Source organism: Platichthys flesus, chromosome 21, assembly GCF_949316205.1.
Source record: "Platichthys flesus chromosome 21, fPlaFle2.1, whole genome shotgun sequence".
In the NCBI taxonomy this organism is placed as follows: Eukaryota; Metazoa; Chordata; class Actinopteri; order Pleuronectiformes; family Pleuronectidae; genus Platichthys; species Platichthys flesus.
Window position 1 is genome coordinate 77,179 of NC_084965.1, and position 24,769 is coordinate 101,947.

At 43.7% G+C, this 24,769-nt stretch overlaps 1 protein-coding gene across 3 annotated transcripts; it reads left to right on the forward strand.

The window, feature by feature from the left end:
• Nucleotides 1-399: 399 nt before the first annotated feature.
• Nucleotides 400-24,769, forward strand: sugct (succinyl-CoA:glutarate-CoA transferase). Of its 3 annotated transcripts, none has more exons than XM_062379437.1 (14): nt 400-1,280; nt 2,626-2,674; nt 2,759-2,832; nt 2,927-3,012; nt 3,445-3,495; nt 3,713-3,833; nt 5,715-5,806; nt 6,408-6,551; nt 8,305-8,400; nt 11,505-11,576; nt 12,619-12,716; nt 13,156-13,258; nt 21,468-21,531; nt 23,514-24,769. In XM_062379437.1, exons 1-14 carry the CDS (start codon nt 1,139-1,141, stop codon nt 23,675-23,677), a joined length of 1,356 nt encoding a protein of 451 aa, XP_062235421.1. In that variant the 5' UTR covers nt 400-1,138; the 3' UTR covers nt 23,678-24,769. The 3 variants fall into 3 exon arrangements, with proteins under 3 accessions (XP_062235421.1, XP_062235422.1, XP_062235423.1); XM_062379438.1 differs by having other exon boundaries at nt 2,933-3,012; XM_062379439.1 differs by lacking the exon at nt 400-1,280 and adding an exon at nt 2,236-2,535.

A 24,769-nucleotide genomic window follows, 5' to 3' on the forward strand; every position in this document is an offset into this window, starting at 1 on the left:
CATACTTGATATTTCATAGCTCCTCCTTTTTCTTCTTCGGTCTAATGTTGGAGTGTGATTCACAGTTATCAAGTTCATATTAAATCTTTTTGTCCAATCCTGTCTTCCTCAAATAATGGAGAATACTCTTTTCAAAGGTAAATACTATTTGACTTCTTCTTCTTTGGTCAAATACTATTCCAAGTCCCATAAGACATTTTGTCTGTTTGCCAGCCTGTTTGTTTCATACTTGTATATATTAATTATAAATGTTTAATAGGGTGAATCATTTTAAATTTTTGTCATTTTTATCCAAAATTTCACGTGTATTTTTACTGGCGTTTGGTTTGTGATGATTTCACTGGTTTGTGTCTGAACTCTGAGGGGGACATTTTTCTAAATTAAACTTGTAGTCACATTGTTATTTCCCACTGGAAACTACTTGTTGTACTGCTGTAATAATTTTTTATTTTCTCTTTTACTTGACATTAATGAGCCAAAATTGTTGTATTGTTGCTGTTGCTGTTTGTGGAAACATATGGAAGCTGAGAGGAGACTGATTAATCTTCAGGTTCATTATTCAAGAGTTTATTGAACAAAGACGAGCTTCAGATCTTTTTAAACAAATGTTCCTTCTCAATGAAGACTGTAGAACCGTAAATGATTTAGACAAGACGTGTAGGTGCTGTTAGTCCAATGTGTGATCCAAAAGTAGCAATACAGAGATTTAAGAATTATTACTTCCATATCTGGAATCTGAATACATTCACAGATAAACTGTGAGTTATGTGACTCTTATGGAATATGAACACAATCCAACAGTGATGAACGATTTAAATATTTAGAAAAGATTTAGATCAAACAAGTGAAACTTAAATATTTTAATAAAATTCATTAAAAAGTCTTTATTTGACTAATTCAAATTTTAATGTGATGAGAGAAAATCTTTTCTGTTTATTTTATTTCCGCTTTAATTAATTTTTATTTTTTAATCTTATTTAAATGACTGAAAGAGAAACAGTGGAAATAGAGACACCTGCTGGCAGAGAGCCGCTACAGCAAACTTCCGGTCCAACACCTTCACAATGAAAGCATCCACCCTGTGAATAAACTCAACAGGCAGCACTTCCGGTCGTTACGAGGCTAGCAGAAGCCGAATATGTCGGCCTCGGTAGCATCGTTAAAAACCCGTGTGTCGGTTCTTTGCTGGCTGCGCCTCTCTCCGCCAGTACCGATGAGACTCCCGGGGGCGACTCGCTGGGGGACGTGTCCCGCCGGCGGCAGGTGGATGTCTCAAACAGGTTCGTCCCGGAGCCGAAGCTAACAGGCTAACGTTAGCAGCGATGACGTCAGTGGAGGCTCTCCGTGGTAACTGACGTGCGGTCACGTGATGTCAGGTTAAACAGTTGTTTTTATTAAATAATGGGATATAAAGATTTACTAAACAACTGCTCCTTAAAGTGAAGCCAAATCAACACGATCTCCCCCTGGTGGCAGACTGCAGTACAGGTCATGGAGCTCCTCTATGTTACCAGAAGGGACATGGACCAAACTAAAATAGACTAGAGTAGGGGTAAAATAAATGTAAAGAGTGTTTCTGTTCCGAGTTCTTATGATCGAGCCCGATCTGCATTTAAATATTGAGTTATTTAATTGACAGCTGAAATGTCTACTGATTGGTCGAAAGCGTGTATGGGCGGGACTAACGTCGGGTTCACTCCGAAGCGCCGCTGTTATCAGCCTGCAGTAAAAACGGCCTTTAATAATTTTTATCAAGCATATACTTAATTGTTGCTCCAAAATTAACTGCATCAGCGTCCCAACATGTGTCCTCCTTGGTGTTGTCTTTATACAACATGTTCCGAGGATCATAGAACTCACTGCACTTCTCCACTTCAGTTATTAATTTAATGTCATCCATGTTGAAGAACTTCTCTGTTTGCTCCGAAGACGAACCTGGATTGATCTGTCCAAAAATCCAAGAGTCTCCCTACCCTGTCTAGTGCCCCTGAGCAAGGCACCTTACTCCCCCAACATCTGCTCCCCGAGCGCCGTAGATGGTCGCTCACTGCTCTGTGTGTCCTGCACCAGATGGGTCAGAAGCAGAGGTTACATTTCCCTACCTGCATGAGTGTGTTGTGCATGTCTGTGCATTTGTTTGGTAAAAATAAACGAATCTTAATCTTAATCTTTTAGTTTCTTCATGTTTGTGTCCCGTGTTAGAAGCTTCTCCCCCACCCCACCCCCCCCAACACTCACTCAGTGGAGGATCCTCTGCTGTTCACACTGCTCCTGGACCTAGACTTTATACAGGAGCTCAGGAGGAGGAGGAGGAACTGAGTCTCACTCTTTGTCTTGAAGCAGCTTTTGACTTTGGTGGCGTCACACGCTGCTGATCTGTGTTGTGGTTGCTCTGCAGCACCGACAGCAGCCAATCATGGCAAAGTAACCACAGGTCCTGCTGACATCAGAGCCGGCTGTCTGCGTTCATCCTGTTGTGGAGCTGGTTTCTTGTGTACTTCTCCTTTGCACATGCAGCTGTCAGGAGGAGTTCAGGTCTGGAGCTAATGACAACAGCAGGTGCAGAGATTTTATTTGTAAAAAGATCAACTCTCGTCACCTTATCGTCTGAATTTAATCAAACAGGAGAAAACCTGCGACCACTGGAGGGCGTGAGAGTGTTAGACCTGACGAGGTAATATTCAGTTTGCATGCATGTTTTTTTTTGTATGTTCTCGGATCCAGAGCAAACGTTCTGGATGTTTTTAAACGTTCGCAGAGTTCTGGCCGGTCCCTTCGCCACCATGATCCTGGGAGATCTGGGTGCTGAGGTGATCAAAGTGGAAAGACCAGGTGGGTCTGAAGCTCCTCCCACTCCACGTTATAATCTGTTTCTGCACAGCTGTGGGGCATTATGGGTAATTCTTTGTGTGTGTTTGTTGGACAGGAGCAGGTGATGACACCAGAGTCTGGGGTCCTCCATTCATCTCTTCAGAGAGCATCTACTTCCTGAGCGTCAACAGAAACAAAAAGGTACCAAGAAGATTAAACTTCTTAGTCCATTGTTATTGTCTGTGTGTATATATATATATATATATATATATATATACATATATATATATATATAGCCCCAGCCCCAATATATAAGTATATATATTAGTGCTGTCAAACGATTAAAATATTTAATCGCGATCACAAATTATTGTGATTTGAATTGTGTGTGGCGTGAGTGCGTGTGAAAACATGCAAAAGCGTGTAAGCGTGGGAGTTGGCAGCTCTTTAGTCAGCTTTTATATGACTTGATGCCTCATTTCATATTTCTGGTTTTTGCAACGTTCAGTTTGTGTGAAGAACATTAACATCTGTGTGAGTGTGTGTTTGTGTTCGATCTTTACTGCCAGCTGCATGTGTGTGTGTAAGTATGTTATAATTGACTATTTAAAGACAATCAGTGACTTTTTTCAGAGTATCGCTGTTGACCTGAAACATCCACGAGGAGCCAAGATTATCAAAGAGGTATGACACAAAAACACACACATAGACACACACACACAGTGACACAGACACCATAACTTTGTTTTATACTGTGTGTGTGTGTGTGTGTGTGTGTGTGTGTGTGTGTGTGTGTGTGTGTGTGTGTGTGTGTGTGTGTGTGTGTGTGTGTGTGTGTGTGTGTGTGTGTGTGTGTGTGTGTGTGTGTGTGTGTGTGTGTGTGTGTGTGTGTGTGTGTCAGCTGACTGCAGTGTGTGATGTGTTGGTAGAAAACTTCCTCCCCGGGAAACTGCAGGAGATGAATTTAGGGTTTGAGCAGCTGAGCAAAGTGAATCCTCAGATCATCTTCTGCTCCATCTCAGGTACGACTCACATCTGTCAACATTTGTTCACACAGAGATTTATAGATTTTATATATAAATATAGCTACCTCCATATAGAGGACCCCCTGCTGTAAATGTACTGTATCTAAATATAAAAGGCCATTCTAGAGTAAAGAAAATTATTATTCGTACAATTTAGACGAAACGAGTGAAAACATCACTAGGATTATTTAATATAAATTTTCTTCCAATAGATCGTTTCACCTTAATCTTACACACTGGAGCTTTAACATGATTTATTACTATATTATTCATCTGTGATGAAGCTGTGTTTGTTGATGAAGAGAAAATGTCTAGAATCAGAGAAACTTCTTGTTTCTTTCATCGTACTTCTCCAGAATCAGAGTGCTCAGTCTGGGGCCGTTCAAAGGCCTGTAAGGGTTGACGGGGTTAACACAACAAGGAAAAAAAACAAACACACAAAAGCACACTTTCTACAGTAACACTCACCCTTGCAGTTCTCTGACTCAGCCACAAGATGTCAGCGGACTCCACAGTAGACAGACTGTGTACTCGGCAGTTTATTCACTCTGCAATTTAATAACAACAATAAAACAATACAAACAATCAGACCATGTTACAGGATCTGAGTCTGAGATGAATTTAATTTAACTTTATTTGAAAAACAAACAAAACAATATTCTCATTTTCACACGCATGAGACAAACAGACGACTTCTTCAAAAACGGAATCAGAGTAGGTTCAACTTTCTAACATCCAGCGTTTTTAATCCAAATATTATTTATTTTCTCCTTTTAAAAACAACATTTATGAACATTCAATTTATGAAAATAAAATCAATAAAAAAAAAGCATTGAACAAGGAAAGTCTTCCACAAACGAATGAAAAGCAAAACAAAGGATCATTCGAGATCTTTTAGAAATGAATAAAGTTACGATTTTATTTAACTTCTTTTTTAAAGCCACCTACTCTTTCTTTGTGTCTCTCCACTGCAACTTTTTCCACATTTTTTTCCTCCCCCTCTTGCCTGTCCTCCCATTCTTCAGGAAAAAACTACATTACCCAGGAGGCCTCATTAAGCAGCAGCTGCTGGATGCAGCTTTACATCCTGGTCAGGTCGTGAGATTCATGTGCTCCCCTGAACCTTTACTACTCAGTTTGTAACAGAAACTGAAGCTTTGTGTTCGACTCACTTACCGCTGATCGATCTCCAAACCATGCGTCACTTTTGAGATTATTTCTTTAAACCAACTAGCCGCAGAGAGAAAGATCCCCACCGAACTCCTCTGAACATCAGGACGTTTCAACCCTGCAGCGCATCATGTTCGAGTTTTCTGTTTGACTTGAGATTGTTTCTTTTCTTCATCTATTCTTGAAAAGCGATTGTGTGTTTGAGATCTTTTAGCTTCACTTCTGGAGGAAGCGGAGACATGTCATCTTTATTTACACTCAAAATAGAATACAGTCTATTGTTGCATTGTAGTCGATTCATAGAGTCTTTCTCCTGGTTGGTTCATACAAGAACACAGGCACACATTAAAAGTTGTGTGTTTGCATAAAGATGGGAAAGTGAAGTCTGATTACATCATCAGTGGAGACTTCGTTCGGACCAGGGGTGATTCGTTCGTAGACACACGTCCATCACTGGAGTTTCAGTTGGAGGTCCCGTCACAGCGCTGAGCTGGTTGTCATGTTAAAATCACGGATGTTTGTTGTTGATATGAAGCAATAGTCAGCTCGACTAAGAGCTTGAATCTTGTTCTCTTGGCAGAGGAGACACTGAGAGGTTGATGGTTTGAATCCCTGCTGTGTTCCCTCTTAGGTCAGAGAGAAACCAGCTATTAGCATAGACAATCATCTGTGTGTGTGTTTGTGTGTTTGGGTGGTTTGTCTGTGTAGGCTATGGACAGACAGGTCCTCGGTCTCAGAGTCCCGGCTACGACTCCATCGCCTCTGCTGTGTCAGGGATGATGCACATCACTGGGCCAGAGGTCAGTTTTGTGTATTGGTGTTATTAGATCTTTTTGAAACCCAGTTTATCACGGTGGCCTTGAGGGACAAAGCTCATGCAAACATCATATTCACTAAATCCAAATCCTGAAATGCAGTAAATACAGAAACACATGTAAGGAGGATGAAGAGAGCAGAGTTGTGACACCAGCTTTACAGATTCACCAGACGTACCGGTTCAGGTTTTAAACTCTGCTCAGTGGGTTCGAAGAGTGGAACTGACTCAGTCGCAGCTTCAGCTGTCAGAACCAGGTGATCAACAGATGATCAGTGAGCTCTATGAAGAATTCAAACTCGTAGTTACCAAGAAATGAGACATGTCTCTATGTAAATAACTAAGAGAAGGTTCAGGACTCGCCTGATCCCGAACTCCAGCCTTTATCAAAGAGGAATGTTTTTAATTGAACCTTAAATGTAGAGATGGTGTCTGACTCCAGAACCCAGAGTGGGAGCTGGTTCCACAGGAGAAGAGCCTGGCAGCTGAAGGTTCTACCTCCTGTTCTACTCTGACACACTCTAGAACCACCAGATGAAGGGGTTGGATTGCCCTCACCTCCCATAATGCATTGTTTCCTCTGGCAGGGCGGTGAGCCGGTGCGTCCAGGTGTTGCTATGACGGACCTGGCGACGGGGCTGTACGCACACGGAGCCATCATGGCTGGACTGCTGCAGAGACACAAGACAGGGACAGGACTTCACATTGACTGCAACCTGCTGTCCTCACAGGTAGGTAGGGGTGTGTGTGTGTGTGTGTGTGTGTGTGTGTGTGTGTGTGTGTGTGTGTGTGTGTGTGTGTGTGTGTGTGTGTGTGTGTGTGTGTGTGTGTGTGTGTGTGTGTGTGTGTGTGTGTGTGTGTGTGTGTGTGTGTGTGTGTGTGTGTGTGTGTGTGTGTGTGTGTACTGAGAGATGTTTCTCTCTCCAGAAAATAATGAATGTATATATAATATGACAAGGAGGCTTAATTTGAGACTCTCCACTCTGTCTCAGTCGGAGGAAAACAAACAGGCAGCTGAATAAGACACAAGTCAAACCCGTTTTCAGTGACGTGTCTGATTCCATCCAGATCAATGAGGTGGTTCTGACATGAGAGATAATCACAAGTGTGTCTGTGTTTCTGATGTTCAGCTAATAACCAACCCTGGAAACATGCAGGTATTTAAACAAGCTGGGGATTTATCCTGAGAAATCTGAACAGTATAAACAAACCCATCAATATTTCTCCCAGTGTTTTCTCTCTATAAACAAATCTAACCATACATAATCCTAAAACCTCCAGGGAGCTGGGATCACATGTCGCTCGGGACCCTGAAGTATTACAGAGGCCCAGGGTGCGTTTGATTTGTCACATCAAGACGTGCTACTTGTGTGACAGTGTTGCTTTTAAAAGTTGTTTTATGTTTTATTATTTTGTCATCTTTCACGTCTGTCAGCTGGTTTGGAAACTTCATGTTTGTCAAGAGAGAATTTTCCCAGATGGAGTTTAAAAAAACAACCGAAACTGAGGAGGTGTATGGAGTGTAGGCTTTAACTGCTCAATTAGAATTAAGGCCTGATGTTTTTGTGAGGAGGTGGCTACCTATTGCAGGATACCTCTCTAACTGAGGGGAATCCTGTGGTACGATGGAATGTCTTTATTATTTTTTTTCTTGTCTATAGCGCTGTCATATATAATTTGTGATGTTGTCAAGGAAGGTTTGTGTTTCTCTTCAATAAAAATAAAGTTTAAAATAAAAACCGAAAATTCGGTTTCCTGTCACCGAAGCTGGAGATTTGAATCTTCAGGAGAAGAAACTTTTCTTCCTCAGAAGGTGAAACTCTTATATCTCAAAGGGCTGTTTTAGGGTTAAGAAAATAACAATTGGTACAATTTATAGGAAACATATAGCCAACAGATCCTTTCACCTGGATCTGTTTAAAAACCAGCGGCAGAACTTTATGAAGAATCTCAGAATTTACGGATTTCGTTCCTTTGCCCATGTTTTCTTTGCTGCATCAGAACATTGTAAAGAACCATGTGTGTGTTGAATGTTGGTGTTGCAGGGTTGTGGATCAAATGAGGAATGGGTTCGACTTGAAAAAGCCTTGAGGCCGATATGTTTGCCAAGAGTCATGAAAATCAATTTGCAGGTTTTCAGCTGCTTGTAAATTACATTTCATTTAGCTGACGCTTTAATCCAAAGCGACTCACAATAAGTGCATCAGCCCCGAGGGAACAAATCTAGGACCAGTCAAGAAAGTACAATAAATTCAAAATAAAGCAAAACTACAAAGTGCTAAAAGTAAGTGCTATTAAAGTGTTAGTTTCAAAAAGGTGTTTGTATTTTTTTTCAGTAAAGCCACAGAGCTGAAGGTGAGCCGCTGGCCGCTCTCCAGTGGTTTAGCAGGAAAACCCCCCTGAGAATGACCGGCTGTGGTTTTTAGTGACCGGAGAGAGGGAGACTGACGACAGCTCAGATCTAACAGCTTCTGGTTCTCTCAGGTTTCCTGTCTCAGCCACATCGCTGCCAACTACCTGAACGCAGGGAAGGAGGCGAGGCGCTGGGGGACGGCCCACGAGAGCATCGTCCCTTACCAGGTAACACCCTGAACACCCTGAACACCCTGAACCCACTGAACCCCCTGAACCCCCTGCACCCACTAAACGCCCTGAACCCCCTGAACCCCCTGAACCCACTGAACACCCTAAACCCACTGAACCCACTGAACACCCTAAACATCCTGAACATCCTAAACACCCTGAACACCCTGAACACCCTAAACACCCTAAACACCCTGAACACCCTGAACCCACTAAACGCCCTGAACCCACTGAACACCCTGAACACACTGAACACTCTGAACCCACTGAACCCACTAAACGCCCTGAACCGACTAAACGCCCTGAACCCCCTGAACCCACTGAACACCCTGAACACTCTGAACCCACTGAACACCCTGAACGCCCTGAACCCACTCAACGCCCTGAACCCACTGAACCCCCTGAACCCACTGAACACCCTAAACACCCTAAACACCCTGAACCCCCTGAACCCACTGAACACCCTGAACACACTGAACACACTGAACACTCTGAACCCACTGAACCCACTAAACGCCCTGAACCGACTAAACGCCCTGAACCCCCTGAACCCACTGAACACCCTGAACACTCTGAACCCACTGAACACCCTGAACGCCCTGAACCCACTCAACGCCCTGAACCCACTGAACCCCCTGAACCCACTGAACACCCTAAACACCCTGAACACTCTGAACCCACTAAACGACCTGAACTACGGTGACCCTGATAACTCAACGAACAGCATCTTAAGAAAACACATGCAAGTTGAAAAACACAAGCAAAGTAAGAAAACATCTTCATCAGTTTCACAACACAACTTGTCCTCATCCGAATCAGAATATATCACAATCTTAAGCTTTTCTTGTGCTCTGTCCAAACGTCCAGGTCCTGCTCTGTCCTCTCTAGGACCCTGTCTCTCATCACTCTAACTGTTGCTGTTGTAAATAAATCGTCCATGTCTCCAATACTGTCTCTGTAATGTGGTCTCTCTTCTGACTTCCACTGCTTGTCGATGTGTCCTGTTACTCTGCAGATTTGCCCCTGCTTCCTTCTTCTTTGTTCAGATTATTTGTGTGTGGCCGCCAACGTCAAGGTGCATTACCGCCACCTACTGGATCCGCCCCTAACCCTAACCTCTCTTTGGATCGTGACATTTTAACTCGGAAGTCACTTTAATGGAATTAAAACAATAAGAGGTTCTTTGTGTTATTTCAGTGTGAATCCAACCTGAGCTGGTTCACATTGATGAGACACACACATGAACAGATAAAATGGCAGTTCTTCCTGATGGTTTGCTCCATCTGCTCTGCCTGAAAGCAGCAGCTTGATTCTTGTGGTGCTCGTCTCCCATCGGCTGGAGCTTTACTGTCCGACACTCAGATCTACTCCTTGTGCGAAACGCCTTACCCACAATGTGCGCATCCCCCCGGGGTCGGAGTTGAAAGCGGAGCAGACGGTTTTGCTGAAGATCATGAAAGTTCAAACAACAGAAATGTTGGTGTTTTGCAGTTGAGGCTTTGTGAGAAGGAGCTGAACTCATCCATCCCAGTGGAGCTTCTCAAGCTCACATTTGATTTATAAGATGGATCAATTCACATCTCCCCAAACTGAGATGTCCACCAAGTCAAAGACGAGAAGCATGAAAGATCCTCGCCTTCAAGAAGGAAAGGCTGAAACTTTATTACAGATTTTACTATATTGAGTGTACATAAAATCAATACAATGAATTTCACCTAGACACTAAGCAGCCAGTGAGGGATGGATGGATCCTACATGGACTAAAGGTTAGTGGTCTGAACACTAACACAATACTGCTGTGTATGTGTGTTTGTACACAGCAGTATTTCAGGAGAGGCGGTGGTCTAGTGGCAGAAACTTGGACTATGGGCAGAGAAGGTCTCTGGTTGGTCTCTGGTTCGACTCCACGGAGAGACAACAAAAGACGAACCTGGATTGATCTGTCCAAAAATCCAAGAGTCTCCCTACCCTGTCTAGTGCCCCTGAGCAAGGCACCTTACTCCCCCAACATCTGCTCCCCGAGCGCCGTACATGGTCGCTCACTGCTCTGTGTGTCCTGCACCAGATGGGTCAAATGCAGAAGTTACATTTACCTACCATTGCATGAGTGTGTTTTGCATGTCTGTGCATGTGTTTGGTATAAATAAACTAATCTTAATCTTGTGTGTTTTGTGATGTATGACAGACTTTGTTGTCCTCTTTTCATGTGGCCACGAGTATTTATTACAAACAATTGTGAAAAAGGAGGAGAAAGTAAAGCCTAGAGGAAGACAACAATTAGGGAGGAAAAGAAAGATGCGTTGAGGGGAGGAGGAGGAGAATAAAAAAAGTAGAAGAAGAATTGGTCTTTAAAAGAAGCTTCAGTTTATTAAACTAATTTTAAAACTCATCAGATCCTCAACACACAAAAGTCTGGATTTAATTTGAGTCCGTTTTATATGAACCTGCTGAACTGAGAATGATTCACTTTAACATGAACTGAACATAATGACACAGTTTAATACGCTGGAACACATGGAGGAGTTGTTCTGGTTCAACCACAGAGGAGGATGAGGAAGAAGAGGAAGAAGACTTTGACTTTCACTTTATTCATGAATTATCAAGGACTCTTAAAGGCCGTGTAAATCAATTAGATATATTTTCTGAGTTTCTCAAACAACAGGGCAACGTATCATCAACCACCCAAGCAAATTTGATTGCTTAAAAAATAGACATGTATAAAAGTCATTTAAAAATCCTGCTCTCACAGAGCTCTCTCTAACTGGGCGGGGCTTGTGCTGCGGCCCTCAGGTGCTGTCAAAAAGCCAAAACACTACACAACGTACAACTGAGCTGAAGTCTCCTGCTTTCACAGTTTGCTGATTGAATAAAGCAAAGCCAGCTGAACTGTTTTATCGTTGCTTTTAGCTGCAGCTTCGTCTGTTCCCAGTTTCCATACAGACGCTAGCTCCGCCGCTAACCTTCCATTCTACTGAGAGTTGAAAAGCAGGTTCTTCTCCCCAGTGACACAGGACCTGTCCAACTCATCATCACAACTGACCACAGAGCAGCTGGGAGCAGCCTCTTCTGATGTTTCTAATGTTTGTCTCTGTGTGTTTCAGGCCTTTGAAACCAAAGACGGACACATTGTGGTTGCTGCAGGAAACGACAAACAGTTTGTCCAAGTGTGTGAGGTACGTTCTCCCCCCTGCACGTGTGGTTCTGTTCCACCTGTAACAAGGAGGTTCTGTGTTCAGCCTGTTTGTGGATTTGTTTGTTTTTTGTTTGTAAGTGAGATGGTGTAAAAACTGAGGGAGTTTTTAATTGGTCAACAGTCCTATTTCAATACTGCTGCCTTTTTATGAACTACAACAGCCAAAGAGAAAATCAGGGACAAAATTGTCTTTTTCTAGAAACTATTCTCCATGTCTGTGCTCGGGTCGGATTAAGTGTTGTGAGGTTCATCTTCAACATTTCTCAGAGAGCTCCAGTGAAACGACACAGACGGAGGGAGAAGAACCGAAGAAGAGTGAATCAGTCTGTTGCTGAAGGAGCTGCCCAGTGCTGTGATGGAGTTTCACTCTGCTCTGTCCCAGCCACAGTCCAACATCCCAGGACCGAGCGGGCCTCCTCGTCAGTCTGTCCAGTCTCTTCCTGTCAGCAGTTGAAACGCTGCTGCTCCAGTAAACTAATCCAAAGAAGAACGGCAGACTTCAGGAGCGCCCCCTGTAGTTCAAAACACCTCAGTGCCTTCCTAAACAGTTCAGTGGCATGATCATACACAATCAGAGAGGCGGTGGACTAGTGGCAGAAAGTTACGGACATCGGACTGGAAGGTCGCTGGTTTGATTCCTCGCGGTGACAATACAACATACCTGCCAGGACAACACCCGGATCTGTTCCAAAGTCCAAAGAGCACTCTCCCAACCCCACTGTCTAAGTGCCCCTGAGCAAGGCACCTTGCTCCCCCAACATCTGCTCCCCGGGCGCTGGGCATGGCTGCCCACTGCTCTGTGTGTCCTGTGATGTTCACCAGATGGGACAAAAGCAGAAGACACATTTCCCTACTCTGCATGTCGTGTGATTGGGATCAATAAATGTATCTCGAAAAAATATAACATTAGAAATACAAAATGAGACACATGAAACAACACGACAGAAACAAACAGATATACACTACCACAACCCTTACCCGTTGTGTTGTTGATGTGATCTTATTGTTTTGTGTGTTTGCAGGTTTTGGAGCTGATTGAGCTGAACGACGATCAAAGATACAAAACTAACAAACTAAGAGTACAGAACCGAAAGGAACTGCTACACACACTGTCCCAGAGGTACACACACACTGTCCCAGGAGTACACACACACTGTCCCAGGAGTACCGACACACACACACTGCCCCAGAGGTACACACACACTGTCCCAGGAGTACACACAAACAAACACACTGTCCCAGAGGTACACACACACTGCCCCAGATGTATTATTATAAAAATGCAGGCGTTTTAAACCTAAAGTCTAAAAATCACTATTAATAATAATTTAAAATCAGCGATATCATGTTTTCATTTTCTTCTCTTAATTGCATATCAAGAACTTCTTGAGGGAGTTTCCTCAAATTCAGTTCAACCAAAAGATGAACTGATCAGATGTTGAAGGTCCCAGGTCCCACTGACCTTCAGACACTGGTTGGCCGAGGAGTACAGCTGCAGTTTGGTGATTTAAGTTTTGTTATTAACTGTAATTGTGATAATGAATCTGTAATCATCTCAGATTCCTGCAGAAGAACACAGCGGATTGGCTGAAGAGTTTTGAGGGCTCCGGTGTTCCTGTTGGACCAATCAACAGCATCCAGGAAGTGTTTTCTGACCCTCAGGTAGACCACACAAATACACCCACACACACAGACTGTGTTATTGTCATCATATTTCATGATGGTGAGACTTGGGTCTCCCTAATACAGCCAGAGACGAATGTGTGTCTTTTCAGCAACTTTATTGAATCGGAAACTCACAAAACTCTTAACTTTAGTGGCCTGTTGTTTCCATAGCTTTACAGTTCAGTCCGTCTCTGCTCTTGTGTCTCCGTCTTTTGAACCAGAGGATGGATCAGCTGATTCATCCTGTGGGGCAGGTGCTCTCCGAGTCACAGTGAATTATTGTGTTTGTGGGTCAACTCATTCTGAAGCTTGTGTTGATGTTGTTAAGTGATCCTTCAGACAACAGCAGCTAGCAGTTCATCATGTCGCTGTGACCTGTTAGCTGTTAGCAGGACGTGGGTGTTGTGGTCCAGACCTTTGTTTGTGTTTACGTGTGTGAATGTTAACTCAGATATTTAACATGAACTTTTAAGTAACTTGTCATCAGCTGTTAATTCTGTTTGATCTCACATATTGTTGTATTATTAACATGATTCATCATATTAAACATGAAATTGTTAATAGTAATATTCTGGAATGAATTTTCCAACAATAAATTTCTTTCTACACCAGCTGCAAAAAGTTTGTCTTCAAACTGCGGTAACAAGTTTCTGTCGTGGTGGAGGAAGAACTTTAAAATAAAGCCTTTTAGAGTGTGTGTGTGTGTGTGTGTGTGTGTGTGTGTGTGTGTGTGTGTGTGTGTGTGTGTGTGTGTGTGTGTGTGTGTGTGTGTGTGTGTGTGTGTGTGTGTGTGTGTGTGTGTGTGTGTGTGTGTGTGTGTGTGTGTGTGTGTGTGTGTGTGTGTGTGTGTGTCCCCACACAGCAGCTCTACAGAGAGGCTGTTAGTAATCAGGAAGTCACCCCCCCGGAGTCTGGAAGTGATTTGGAAAACCTCTCAGTCTCTCTCTTCTGTCGCGTACCGAGCAACTGCTTCCGAATATTGGACATTCCTGGTAACATGTGTGTAACATGTTAGAGTCCATGTGAGGAACCAGCAGGACAATGTGTGGAAGCTTCCCAGAGAGCGAGTGGACGTGTTGATGAGGTTTCTAACACGTGACGTGAAACTTGAAGAACACAAACATCTCAGGAGGAAGAAGAGGAGCCGGACACGTAGAAGATGAAGACGTCCACTTGGAAACACGAGGAGATTCCAGATCTTCTGGTGATGAGGGCCGACCCGGTGTGGAGGAGCTGTAAACAACAAAACAGATCTTTATACAGCAGAGTTTATACATCATCTCCGCCTCCTGCTGCTCTACAGGCTCCGCCCCTGCTGCTCTACAGGCTCCACCCCTGCTGCTCTACAAGCTCCGCCCCTCGTCTGGATGTTCCCACATGATAAATCATTACATTACATTACATTACATTTCATTTAGCTGACGCTTTTATCCAAAGCGACTCACAATAAGTGCATTCAAACCCGAGGGTACATACCAAGGACGACAAGAATCAAGAAAATACAATTTCTTCAAATAAAGCAAAACTACAAAGTGCTATAAGTAAGTGCCATTTAAGTGCTAGTAAAGTGTTAGTTTCAAAAAGTTGTTAGTGTTTTTTTTTTTTTTTTTTTTTTTTTTTTTTTCATTCAAGGTAACGTCGGAAGAGGTATGTTTTTAGTTTTCGGCGGAAGATGTGTAGACTTTCTGATGTCCGGATGTCAATGGGGAGCTCATTCCACCATTTAGGAGCCAGGACGGAAAACAGTCGTGTTTTTGATGATTGTTTAGCTCGCAGTGAGGGAGAAATCAATCAATCAAACTTTATTTGTATAGCCCATATTCACAAATCACAGTTTGTCTCATAGGGCTTTAACATGGTGAGACATCCTCTGTCCTTCACCCTCAACAAGAGTCAGGACAAACTACTAAAAACCTTTAACAGGTACAAATACATAGAAACCTCAGAGACACATGTGAGGACCCGTCTCCCAGGACGGACACAAGTCAACAGATGTCAAGTGAAGGAAACATCATCAGGATAGAAGTTGTCAGCAGCATTGATGAGGGGAAACATCTTGAAGGATAACTTCAACACTATAAGTCAATCAGTCCTGCTGCATCATAGTCTGTGGTCAGCAACCAGCAAGACCATGATCCACCATCCAGACCAGATCCACTAGAGTCCACAGTTGTGAACGAGTCTGACCCAATAACCTGCTGCTGCTGCTTCACAAACAGACTACAGGAAATATCCAGACAACATTTTACACAGTTCATGCGTGAAAACATATTTTCTCTCTGTTGCTCTTTTTTTCCAGCTGTTCAGTGTTTTCTCTTTTTCTCAGTTATTTCACCTTTTGACAGTTTCCTGTCCCTCTGCCCTCTTTCTGCTCCTCTCTGTCTCTCTTCCAGAAGTTCAGCAATAACCGACCTTGTTTTTACGACTACAACCACTCGTCTATGTATCTGTCATGTCATCTGGGCAGCGGCCAGGCCCTGCAGCAAGTATCCAGCTGAATATGGTTTTAATATCCTGACTACTGGTGCACTTGATTTATCTCAGCTGAAACCTAAACCGCCTCTGAAGTGAACCCGTTTCTGGCAGAAGGGGGTGCTGTGCTTGGCTAAACAAGGAATCATATAATTTAACAAACAACCCATTCTATTGCTCTAAACTACAAAGGGATGCTGGGAATTTAACACTTAACCCTGGCATTATTACTGCCTTGCTTCATCCAATAGATGTATGGAAGGCATGTTTTTACCTTACTCGTGCTCCTATTGGGGTAAACAAGAACTCTTTTTGGGGGAATTCAACGTGTGACCTTGGTGATGTGCCTTCCTTTATGGTTTGGAGGAAACTTGGTGGTGCCTATCTCATGCTCTTAGTGGGACACAGGGAATTCAACTTCCAACCCTCGCAGCAGTAGTTCGTTCACCGTCAATACTGCCTTGCTCAAGGAAAATTATCCCCTAACCATGTAACCAAAAATCTTTCAGTGACTTGCTCTAGGGAAGTGAACCTGTAACCTTGGTTGGGTTAGTGCCTTGCTCTAGACAAGAGGAAGGGAGCCCCAATCACGAGTGCCTTAAGATCAAGGCTTTGAACCTGCAACTCTTTCAATGCCTTGCTTTGCTAACTGGCCGATAAACCCTCATTCCTTCATAAATTGTTTTTGTCTTTAGAAAACGTCTTCTTTTGTTTGGACACAATTTCTACAAATGTCCTTCATTACTGTCAGGACATTGTTGAATCAAGCAGAGACGCCATGAACCTGAAGCTGCAGAAGAAGTCACTCTACCAGACAACTCGCACTCCCAGGTCATGAGGACCGCACATCGTCGACTGGAGAGCAAAGTGAAGCTCCGGCCATTTTCTCAGGAAACACTCCCTCCAAGCAGACTGGATTGTTTCCAATGTGAGCAGTACCCAGCTCTAGTACTGCACCCCCGCTCCTCCAAATATGGTTACTTCTGGTTTTAAAACAAGTAGGGGGCACTGGACAAAATGTCAAACTGAGGCTCCAAAGCAGCAGCACACAAACCAGAGGGTTAGTCTATGGAACACGTTGTGGCAGTATATAAGAACGGGAAACACCCCAGCCTTTTTTAAACTGCTTTTCAATCATCCAGGGAGAAATGCATCAGAGAAGAATACAAATGTGTTCTACAACTATAAAAACAGGACGGACACCGAAGGCTGATGGATGATCAGAAGTTTAGAACTTTATCAACTCTTTTCTCGACAGATCCTGAATTACGTTGAAGGATTGTTTCAGGATTGTTTCAGGAGAGGCTGGATCTGAAGTCATGTTGACAGACCTGAAGCTTCCTCCAGGTCACATCGACCTGACTGTTCCCCAGATGAGCTGCGAGCTGACAGCGAAATGCAGCTCGAGGGAAATATATTCCTGCTCTGTATGAGCGGTGGCCTGGACTGATGAACGTGGACGTGTAGGGAGGTTTGATGAGTGACTAACACCAACAAGAAGTTTCCACCATCAGAGAAAGACCCCATCACCATGGGTTGAAACTTGCTCCCATCTTACACATTAAATCAAACATGGGTGAGAGAGTAACAGAGTTCAGCCAGAAATCAGCTTGTCGAATTCACAAGAGATTGGAGTGTGGTTGCACATTTAAAAAATAGACTCCTGCAGACAGTGTTCTTATTTGCAGAAACACAAGTGCTTCATAGTTCTGACAGAAGCCAATCCCCCCCCGCAGCAGTCATCACTGCCGTCATCGGGCCAGAAGCACTGCCCCAAAGAAGTGGAACCGCCCTGGATGTGGAAACAACAGCTGTGTCCATGCTCTACCTGATCCACGGAGGAGGCGGACTTAATGTGTCAGGGAGAGCACAAAGATCTACAGAGGGTTTCTACCCTGAGCTATTCGGTTGAGTTAAAGCAGGAAATTCAAGCATCGGACATCTCGTCACTTGCCGGCACCATTACCACTTTGAAAATCATCAAAACTCAATGAATCATGGAGGGTTGGGCCTAGAAGGATCCAACTGTTGAAGCCTTGGATGCAGTTTAAGGAGCTTTCATTACTGAATTTGATGATAAATAAATACGACCTGATGACCATGACGCTCTCGAGGACAATAACCTTTTTAGAAAACCTAGCTGGAACTCTTCATGTCTCCAGCTTTGGGCAGAATCCCCCTGGGTTTGTGTGTGTTTTCATGAGAGCTCTTCAATTGTTTTGTTTCTCTGGTGGTTTCTGCATGTCTGCTGAAAGACTGATGGCCTCAGCACTTTCGTCTTTTCCTCTGTCCGAGAAGACTCTTGAAACTCAATTAGAGGAAGAGCAGCTCCAGCCTGCTGATGTCCCCTGCGGGTAGTAGCTCTTATCATCTACTGGCCACAACCACAGATTTATTCCCCCACCGAACTGTGTGTGAAGACCCTGCTGTCCCAGGGTGTGTGTTTGGGACAAAGTATTATATTTGATGGGAAGATGAGAGAGAGAAGTTATTCTCATCCTCGTGTTTGTGTTATTTCTACAGATTAAACTCATCCTTCACAAACTATACTTCACTTTCAACTGTCAAATAGTTTTTTTCTGTGTTCTGCTCGTTGTCACTACTCGTTCTTTAACCATCGAGGCCACAGCTTCATGTAACACGCTTAAAACTCCTGTTGCCATCTAATAGAAAAACGACTGTGGTGCTTCACAGGAACGAAAACGTCTTTGATTGTCAAGGTCAAAGTGAGAGCAGCAGGTTCAGGCTCAGATCTTCACATGCACACTCACACTCCTTGATGTTGCAGTAACATGATGTAACAGCCTGGAGGAGTCCCATGGGTGCTGGTTAGTCGACTTAATGGACGCCACAGTTTTAGCTTCAAAGACTGGTAGGGGGCAAGCTGGGGGGGGGGGGTGTATACAAAGAGTAACGAGTGATGGGGAGGGAGGGAGGGAGGTGTGAGGGTAGCGGGTGAAGAGGTCATCGTCACAGGGATGTGATCGTTCTGATTTGTCAGATTCAGTTTGTTCCTCCCCTCACAGCTCTGCTTCTGATTGGTCAGTGAATCACAGTTAAGGAGAGATGATAGAAAGAAAAAGACTGAAGAACAAGAAACTCAGAAAATGAGGAGGCATATGGCCGACAACCACAAAACTGTGTGTGTCTGTGTTACATTATGGCAGTGATTCTCAATCTGTGTGTGGGGCGCGACCGGGGGGGGGGGGGGGGGGGGGGGAGATGTGAAGCGGAACTAATATTATAACCGAACTAATGTTTTGACCTCCGCATCTCTTTAACGGCGTACGTAAACAAATTGCCCGTTCGCCGTAGCCAGGGGTCGGGAACCCGCGGCTTCCGCCCCCCGCAGGGGCTTCCTGTGCAGTGTTGAAAGCGCACACACACAGGCCCCGGGGCTCCGCCCCCACTCAACCGCTCAGGGACACACATGAGATCAGAGCTCGTTCACGTGAAGCAGCCGGTCAGTGACACAGTGTTCAAAAACCAAGTTGAAAAGAAAGAACGATGAAGCCTGTCTCGCTCGTGGCTCCACAGTCAATGTGAGAGGACATGAGGGGGACATGAGGAGGACATGAGGGGGACATGAGGAGGACATGAGGGGGACATGAGGAGGACATGAGGAGGACATGAGGGGACATGAGGAGGACATGAGGGGGACATGAGGAGGACATGAGGAGGACATGAGGGGGACATGAGGGGGACATGAGGAGGACATGAGGAGGACATGAGGGGACATGAGGAGGACATGAGGAGGACATGAGGAGGACATGAGGAGGACATGAGGGGGACATGAGGAGGACATGAGGAGGACATGAGGAGAGACCAGATCTCAGGTCTGAAAACTCTATGAGACCCAACTAATGAAGAAGACAAACATTACACCTCAGTCACATGCATGTGTTCTTTTTTGTTGAGCTTTATCATCTCAGTAACAAAGTGATTATCATTTTATTTATTTTCTCTCTATGAATGAAAAAGTACGGACAGGGTTAGGATGTAGGGATAAATGTCCCAGAAGTTCATCAGTTAAGTGAGTTTAAGCAGTTATGCACTATTCTTTGAAAAAAATGGCAAATGAAACAAAAGTTCAGAAATGCCTGAAAGTGGATTTAATGTTCATGTGCAAGTTATGTAAATACACACGTTAAACTTGGATCATTTTCTCATCATTTTGTTGGGGGGGGGGCATGAAGGAAACAGTTGGAGAACCACAGCTTTATGGAGACATAACGTGGGGGACTTAACTTTAGGTTAGGTTAAAGTTGGCTTAGGTTTGGTTAAGTTAGGGTTAGGTTTAGGTTTAGGGTGTAGGTTATCAAGCATGTTAAATGTTTGCTATGTGTTCACCTCAGTTTAGCATGTTAGCCTGCTGACATTAGCATACCCCTAATGTTACCTGAATGCTACCTGGCGCTAACAGCTGACACTGATTAAATCAGAGTGCTGGAAGAATTACAGTGAAACATACGTCACATGTTTGATTCCGCTTGTTTACTCATTTGGTAGAAACATGAAGCGGAGGAGGAGCAGTCCTTAAAGCAGCCAATAGCTCTGAGTTTATCAGCGCCACCCTTTGGTAGAGTAAACAGGAACCAGCAGCACAACAAGACGTTGTGATGATGACAGTGTGGGTCCCTGCTGACTGTCAGAATTCATTCTGAGGGAAGAGGGTCTGAACCAAATCTAACCACATCTCAATCCTGCTCCCCAGAGGATGAACCCTCTGAATGTAAATGACCTCAAGCGCCACTGTCGGGACAAATGTATCATTTAAACCTCGGCTACAGTCAGATCGTATAACAGCGTTCACACACAGTCAGACATAGAGCTAGAGAACTGTTTCCAGTGAGAAGGCCCAGATCGAATTTCTGACTAATTCTCGCTCTATTTAATGGTTTAGAAAAGAAAAACTAAACATCTATTGTTGTGTGTGTGTGTGTGTGTGTGTGTGTGTGTGTGTGTGTGTGTGTGTGTGTGTGTGTGTGTGTGTGTGTGTGTGTGTGTGTGTGTGTGTGTGTGTGTGTGTGTGTGTGTGTGTGTGTGTGTGTGTTCGACCATATGGATGTAATGATACCCTGCATAACAAGCAGATTGTGTTACAAACACACACATGTATGCAATCATATTGTTACACTTGTATGCACGCATGCACAACTACGATGCACACATCAAACATACACACACACACACAGTTGTCTCATCAAACTCTTGATACTCTGTTTTCTGAAAATATATATTTACATGGAAAATACAGTTGGTTTCAAACGTCAGCGAACATGTGGTGAACCTGAACACAGCTGGAAATCAAACCAACCTCACACACACTGTAAATATAGATCAAAGGCTAAATAAAGATCAAAGAGAAATGTCCAGAATGAAGCAGAGCGCTGCCATCTTGAGGTGATGTCATCATTTACAGTCACAGTTTATGCAGTAGTGATGAGCGTTAGTATTGAGGCCCCACCCACACACTCTCAACCAATCCTAAATCAGCTGTCAATCACATTGTCTCAGCCTGTTATCATCTAATAACTATTTAAAAATGTTCTTCAAAGTTAAAGACAGAATTGAAGGAACAAGGGACGATGAGAAAGAAAAGACACACACACATTATAAAGGCATAAAATAAAAATACTCAAGTAAAGTAAAAGTACTTTGAAACTGTTGTGAAGAACAAAGTGAATCGTAACGTAAGGCACCGTTTGATGTTTGTTTGTTTGTTTGTTTGTAGGTTAAACACAACAATCTCATACAGGAAATGAGTCATCCAACAGCAGGACGCATCAGTGTGCCCGGTCAGTACACAACCACACACTCACACACTCACACAACACACAACATACTCTCACACAACACAAAACATACTCTCACACGAAATACACTCACAACACACACACAACATACTCTCACAAGACACACGCACATAACATACTCTCACACAACATACACTCATAAGACACACACATTTACAAAACACACAACATACACTCACACAACACATTTTCACACAACATACACTCACACAACACCCACATAACACACTTACACAACACAAACACAGCAAACACACAACACTCACACATTGTGTGTCTGATGTTTTTCCTTATCGTGATCGTCTAACGTTTGCATCAGCTGATCCACAGAGATCCTTACTTCCTCGGATCATTCCTTTCCTTTCTTCCTTCATTCGTTCCCATTTAACTTCCTTTCTTGTTTCCTTGTTTCCTTGTTTCCTTCACAGAAACAATGATCGACACAGAGATGCAGGGAAAAAAAGACAAAATGAGAATGAATAGAGATATTACATAATCTTATTGTTAATTATTTGTCCTGATACCCCTACACACACACACACACACACACACACACACATACACACACACACAGACACACACACACACACACACACACTTGTTGACCATCATTGAAGAGGAAAACTAGTTGCTAATGGTTTGGAAATAGCAGAACTGTTCACACACAAACACAGTCATGCATAAAAGCATGCAGGCTGACAAACACGCAACCACACACTCTCTGTCTCGTGTGATCATGCACGTGTGGGATCACACCACAGACACACACATTTGACTGTGAGAGTTCAGCTCGTTAGTGGCGTTCTTTAAAAAGGAGGTTGATTGTTGCGTGTTAGTTCTGAGTCGACTTTTAGCTGCTGTCACGTTCACACTTCTCTTCTACGTCCTGCTCCTCATTGGTCGGGACCAACACTCTGATACTCGTCATCAGTTCAGTCTTCGTCCTCAAGCTTTGAAAGCAAATGTTCATCTGTCGACTGATTTTTAGAAAGATCGTTTTTATCGTCATATTTCAAATCTAATATCGTGGGTAATGCACAAACGCAGTGTTTTTCAAAATAAGAGCACACTAAGCTCCAGAGTAAGTAATGGTTAATCTCGACATCTTACCTATAAATATCTTCTATTTGATATATGCATATGTTTGTTTGTTCGACAGGGACAATGCTCAGCTCCTTAGCATTACCAGTGTTAGCTATTAGCTAACTTTCCTCTGTAGTCTCTGAGCAGGAAACAGATAAAAACATCTCTGCATTTTTTTTAAAGAATAAAGACTTTCCTCTTTTACTTTATTTGTTTTCACAGTTTATATTTTCTGCCCAGTTCAGTGTGTTCACAGAAAAATATCTCAAGATTCTCAAGCTGCTCGTTTCTCAATATTCACAATGTGTCTGAAGCAAATGAGGACAAACAGATCCATGAATAAAAGATGAAGAGATTCCGCTTTCTTATTAAAATAACACCTGAGTGACACAAAGACTTTGTTCCCAATTACGTGTAAAACTGTGACCTGAGTGATTCACACAATTACACATACACAAACACACACATACACATGCTGGTATTTAAAAGTAAAGAAACTAAATCTGCAGCAGAGACACAAAGTACATTCATCCGTTTCTGTCACATGTTATTGTTAAAGGAAAAACTTTAACCGTTCAAACTTCACGTACATTGAATCTGCACCAAATCACACACACTCATAAATATCTGATTGTTTTCATCATGAATTATTCACTGTGTCTGTCTCACAATGTTAAAGAAAGTGAGAAGAATCAGGGTTGATGCAATGCATGCTGGGTGATACCAAAGGTCTCCATGGTAGACTCGTCGTCCCCTCTTTCTTTTCAAAGTTAGAGTTGAGCTGTCGATGGATCCGAGGCTTCAGGAGAACCACGACTCCTGAATATTCTCTTTTCTTTAGTTTGATCCGATTTAACCTCAGATTGTTTTCTTGTCTTCAGGTCCGGCGGTTCGATTCAGCAGCTTCACCCCAGGTGGACCAACGGCCCCTCCGCTGATTGGTCAGCACACTGTGCAGGTGCTGCGGGACACCCTGTCCTACAGTGATGACATCATCAAAGTGCTGCTGGAGAGCAAGGCAGTGGTCCAGAACAAGGTGTTCTGATTGGCCGAGAGAGGGCCGATATCAGCTGACTGAACAACATTGACAACATTTTATGAGATTGATTGATTGTGATTTGACTTAAGTCTGAAGTTCTGAGAATCCAGATATTTCATTAAACAACTTAAAACTACATAAACCTGGTAAAGAAATTATACAAATGTTTTAGGTGAAAAAATCCACATCCATTGATCAGTCATCAGTAGCTGTTGGACTTTCTCTGGTCGGTCATCACCGTGTGCAGGCGTCCGTCCTGTACCTCCTGTTGGGGGGGGGGGGGCTCACAGACATCCTCTCACTGCAGCTCAGCTTTCTGTGCTGGTCGGTTGAAGCCCGGCTGCTGGAGGGCCGGACCACTCAGCTACTGACTGGACTTACACCATTTTACAGTTCCATGATTGATGCCTGGAGGACTCTCAGCTCCATCAGACTCTTGGAAGCTGGGTCACCTCACAGGACGTCACTGAGACGCTGGCTCAACCAGAGTACCCTGGAGCCTGGTGGTCGAGGTGTGGCCGTCACTGCCTGAGCCTCTCCGGGACCATCGCTCAGAACCAAAGTCTGGCTGACCAGTGGAGTGAAGGACAGGAATACGTCTTTCCTACCCTGAGTGTGAGTCCTGCTGTGGGGGAGTGGAGAGAAGAGAGCGGCCGACTGTAATCCCTAAAGACTCCTGGGAACATTGAGCTCCTGTGGAGGGAAGCAGCTCTACGGCAGCTGTGTGAAGGTCTGAACTACCGCTCTCTTGCAGGACTCAGGGAGTCCAGAGGGACTGAGGGTTTTGGCTCGGACTCTTCCCCTAGTGGCAGCTGACAGGTCCTGTATAAGGCTCCTGTGGAGAAATGGTTGGCTGACCTCTACATTATACATGGAGTTATAGTAAAACAGATGCAGAGTTCACCTGGACCCGAGCACGGGGGGGGGGGGGGGGGGGGGTTCTTTCTGTTCCCTTCCCTTTTTGGTGTCCTGGCCCCGGTTGACTGATCTCTTTAAGCTACTTCAGGAGTTGGGGGACAAACTCTGGTCTTCATTAACTTTATCTTTGCAAGTGCAACATTGGCTATTTGGAATACTAAAATAAAATGGTTGGAGCCG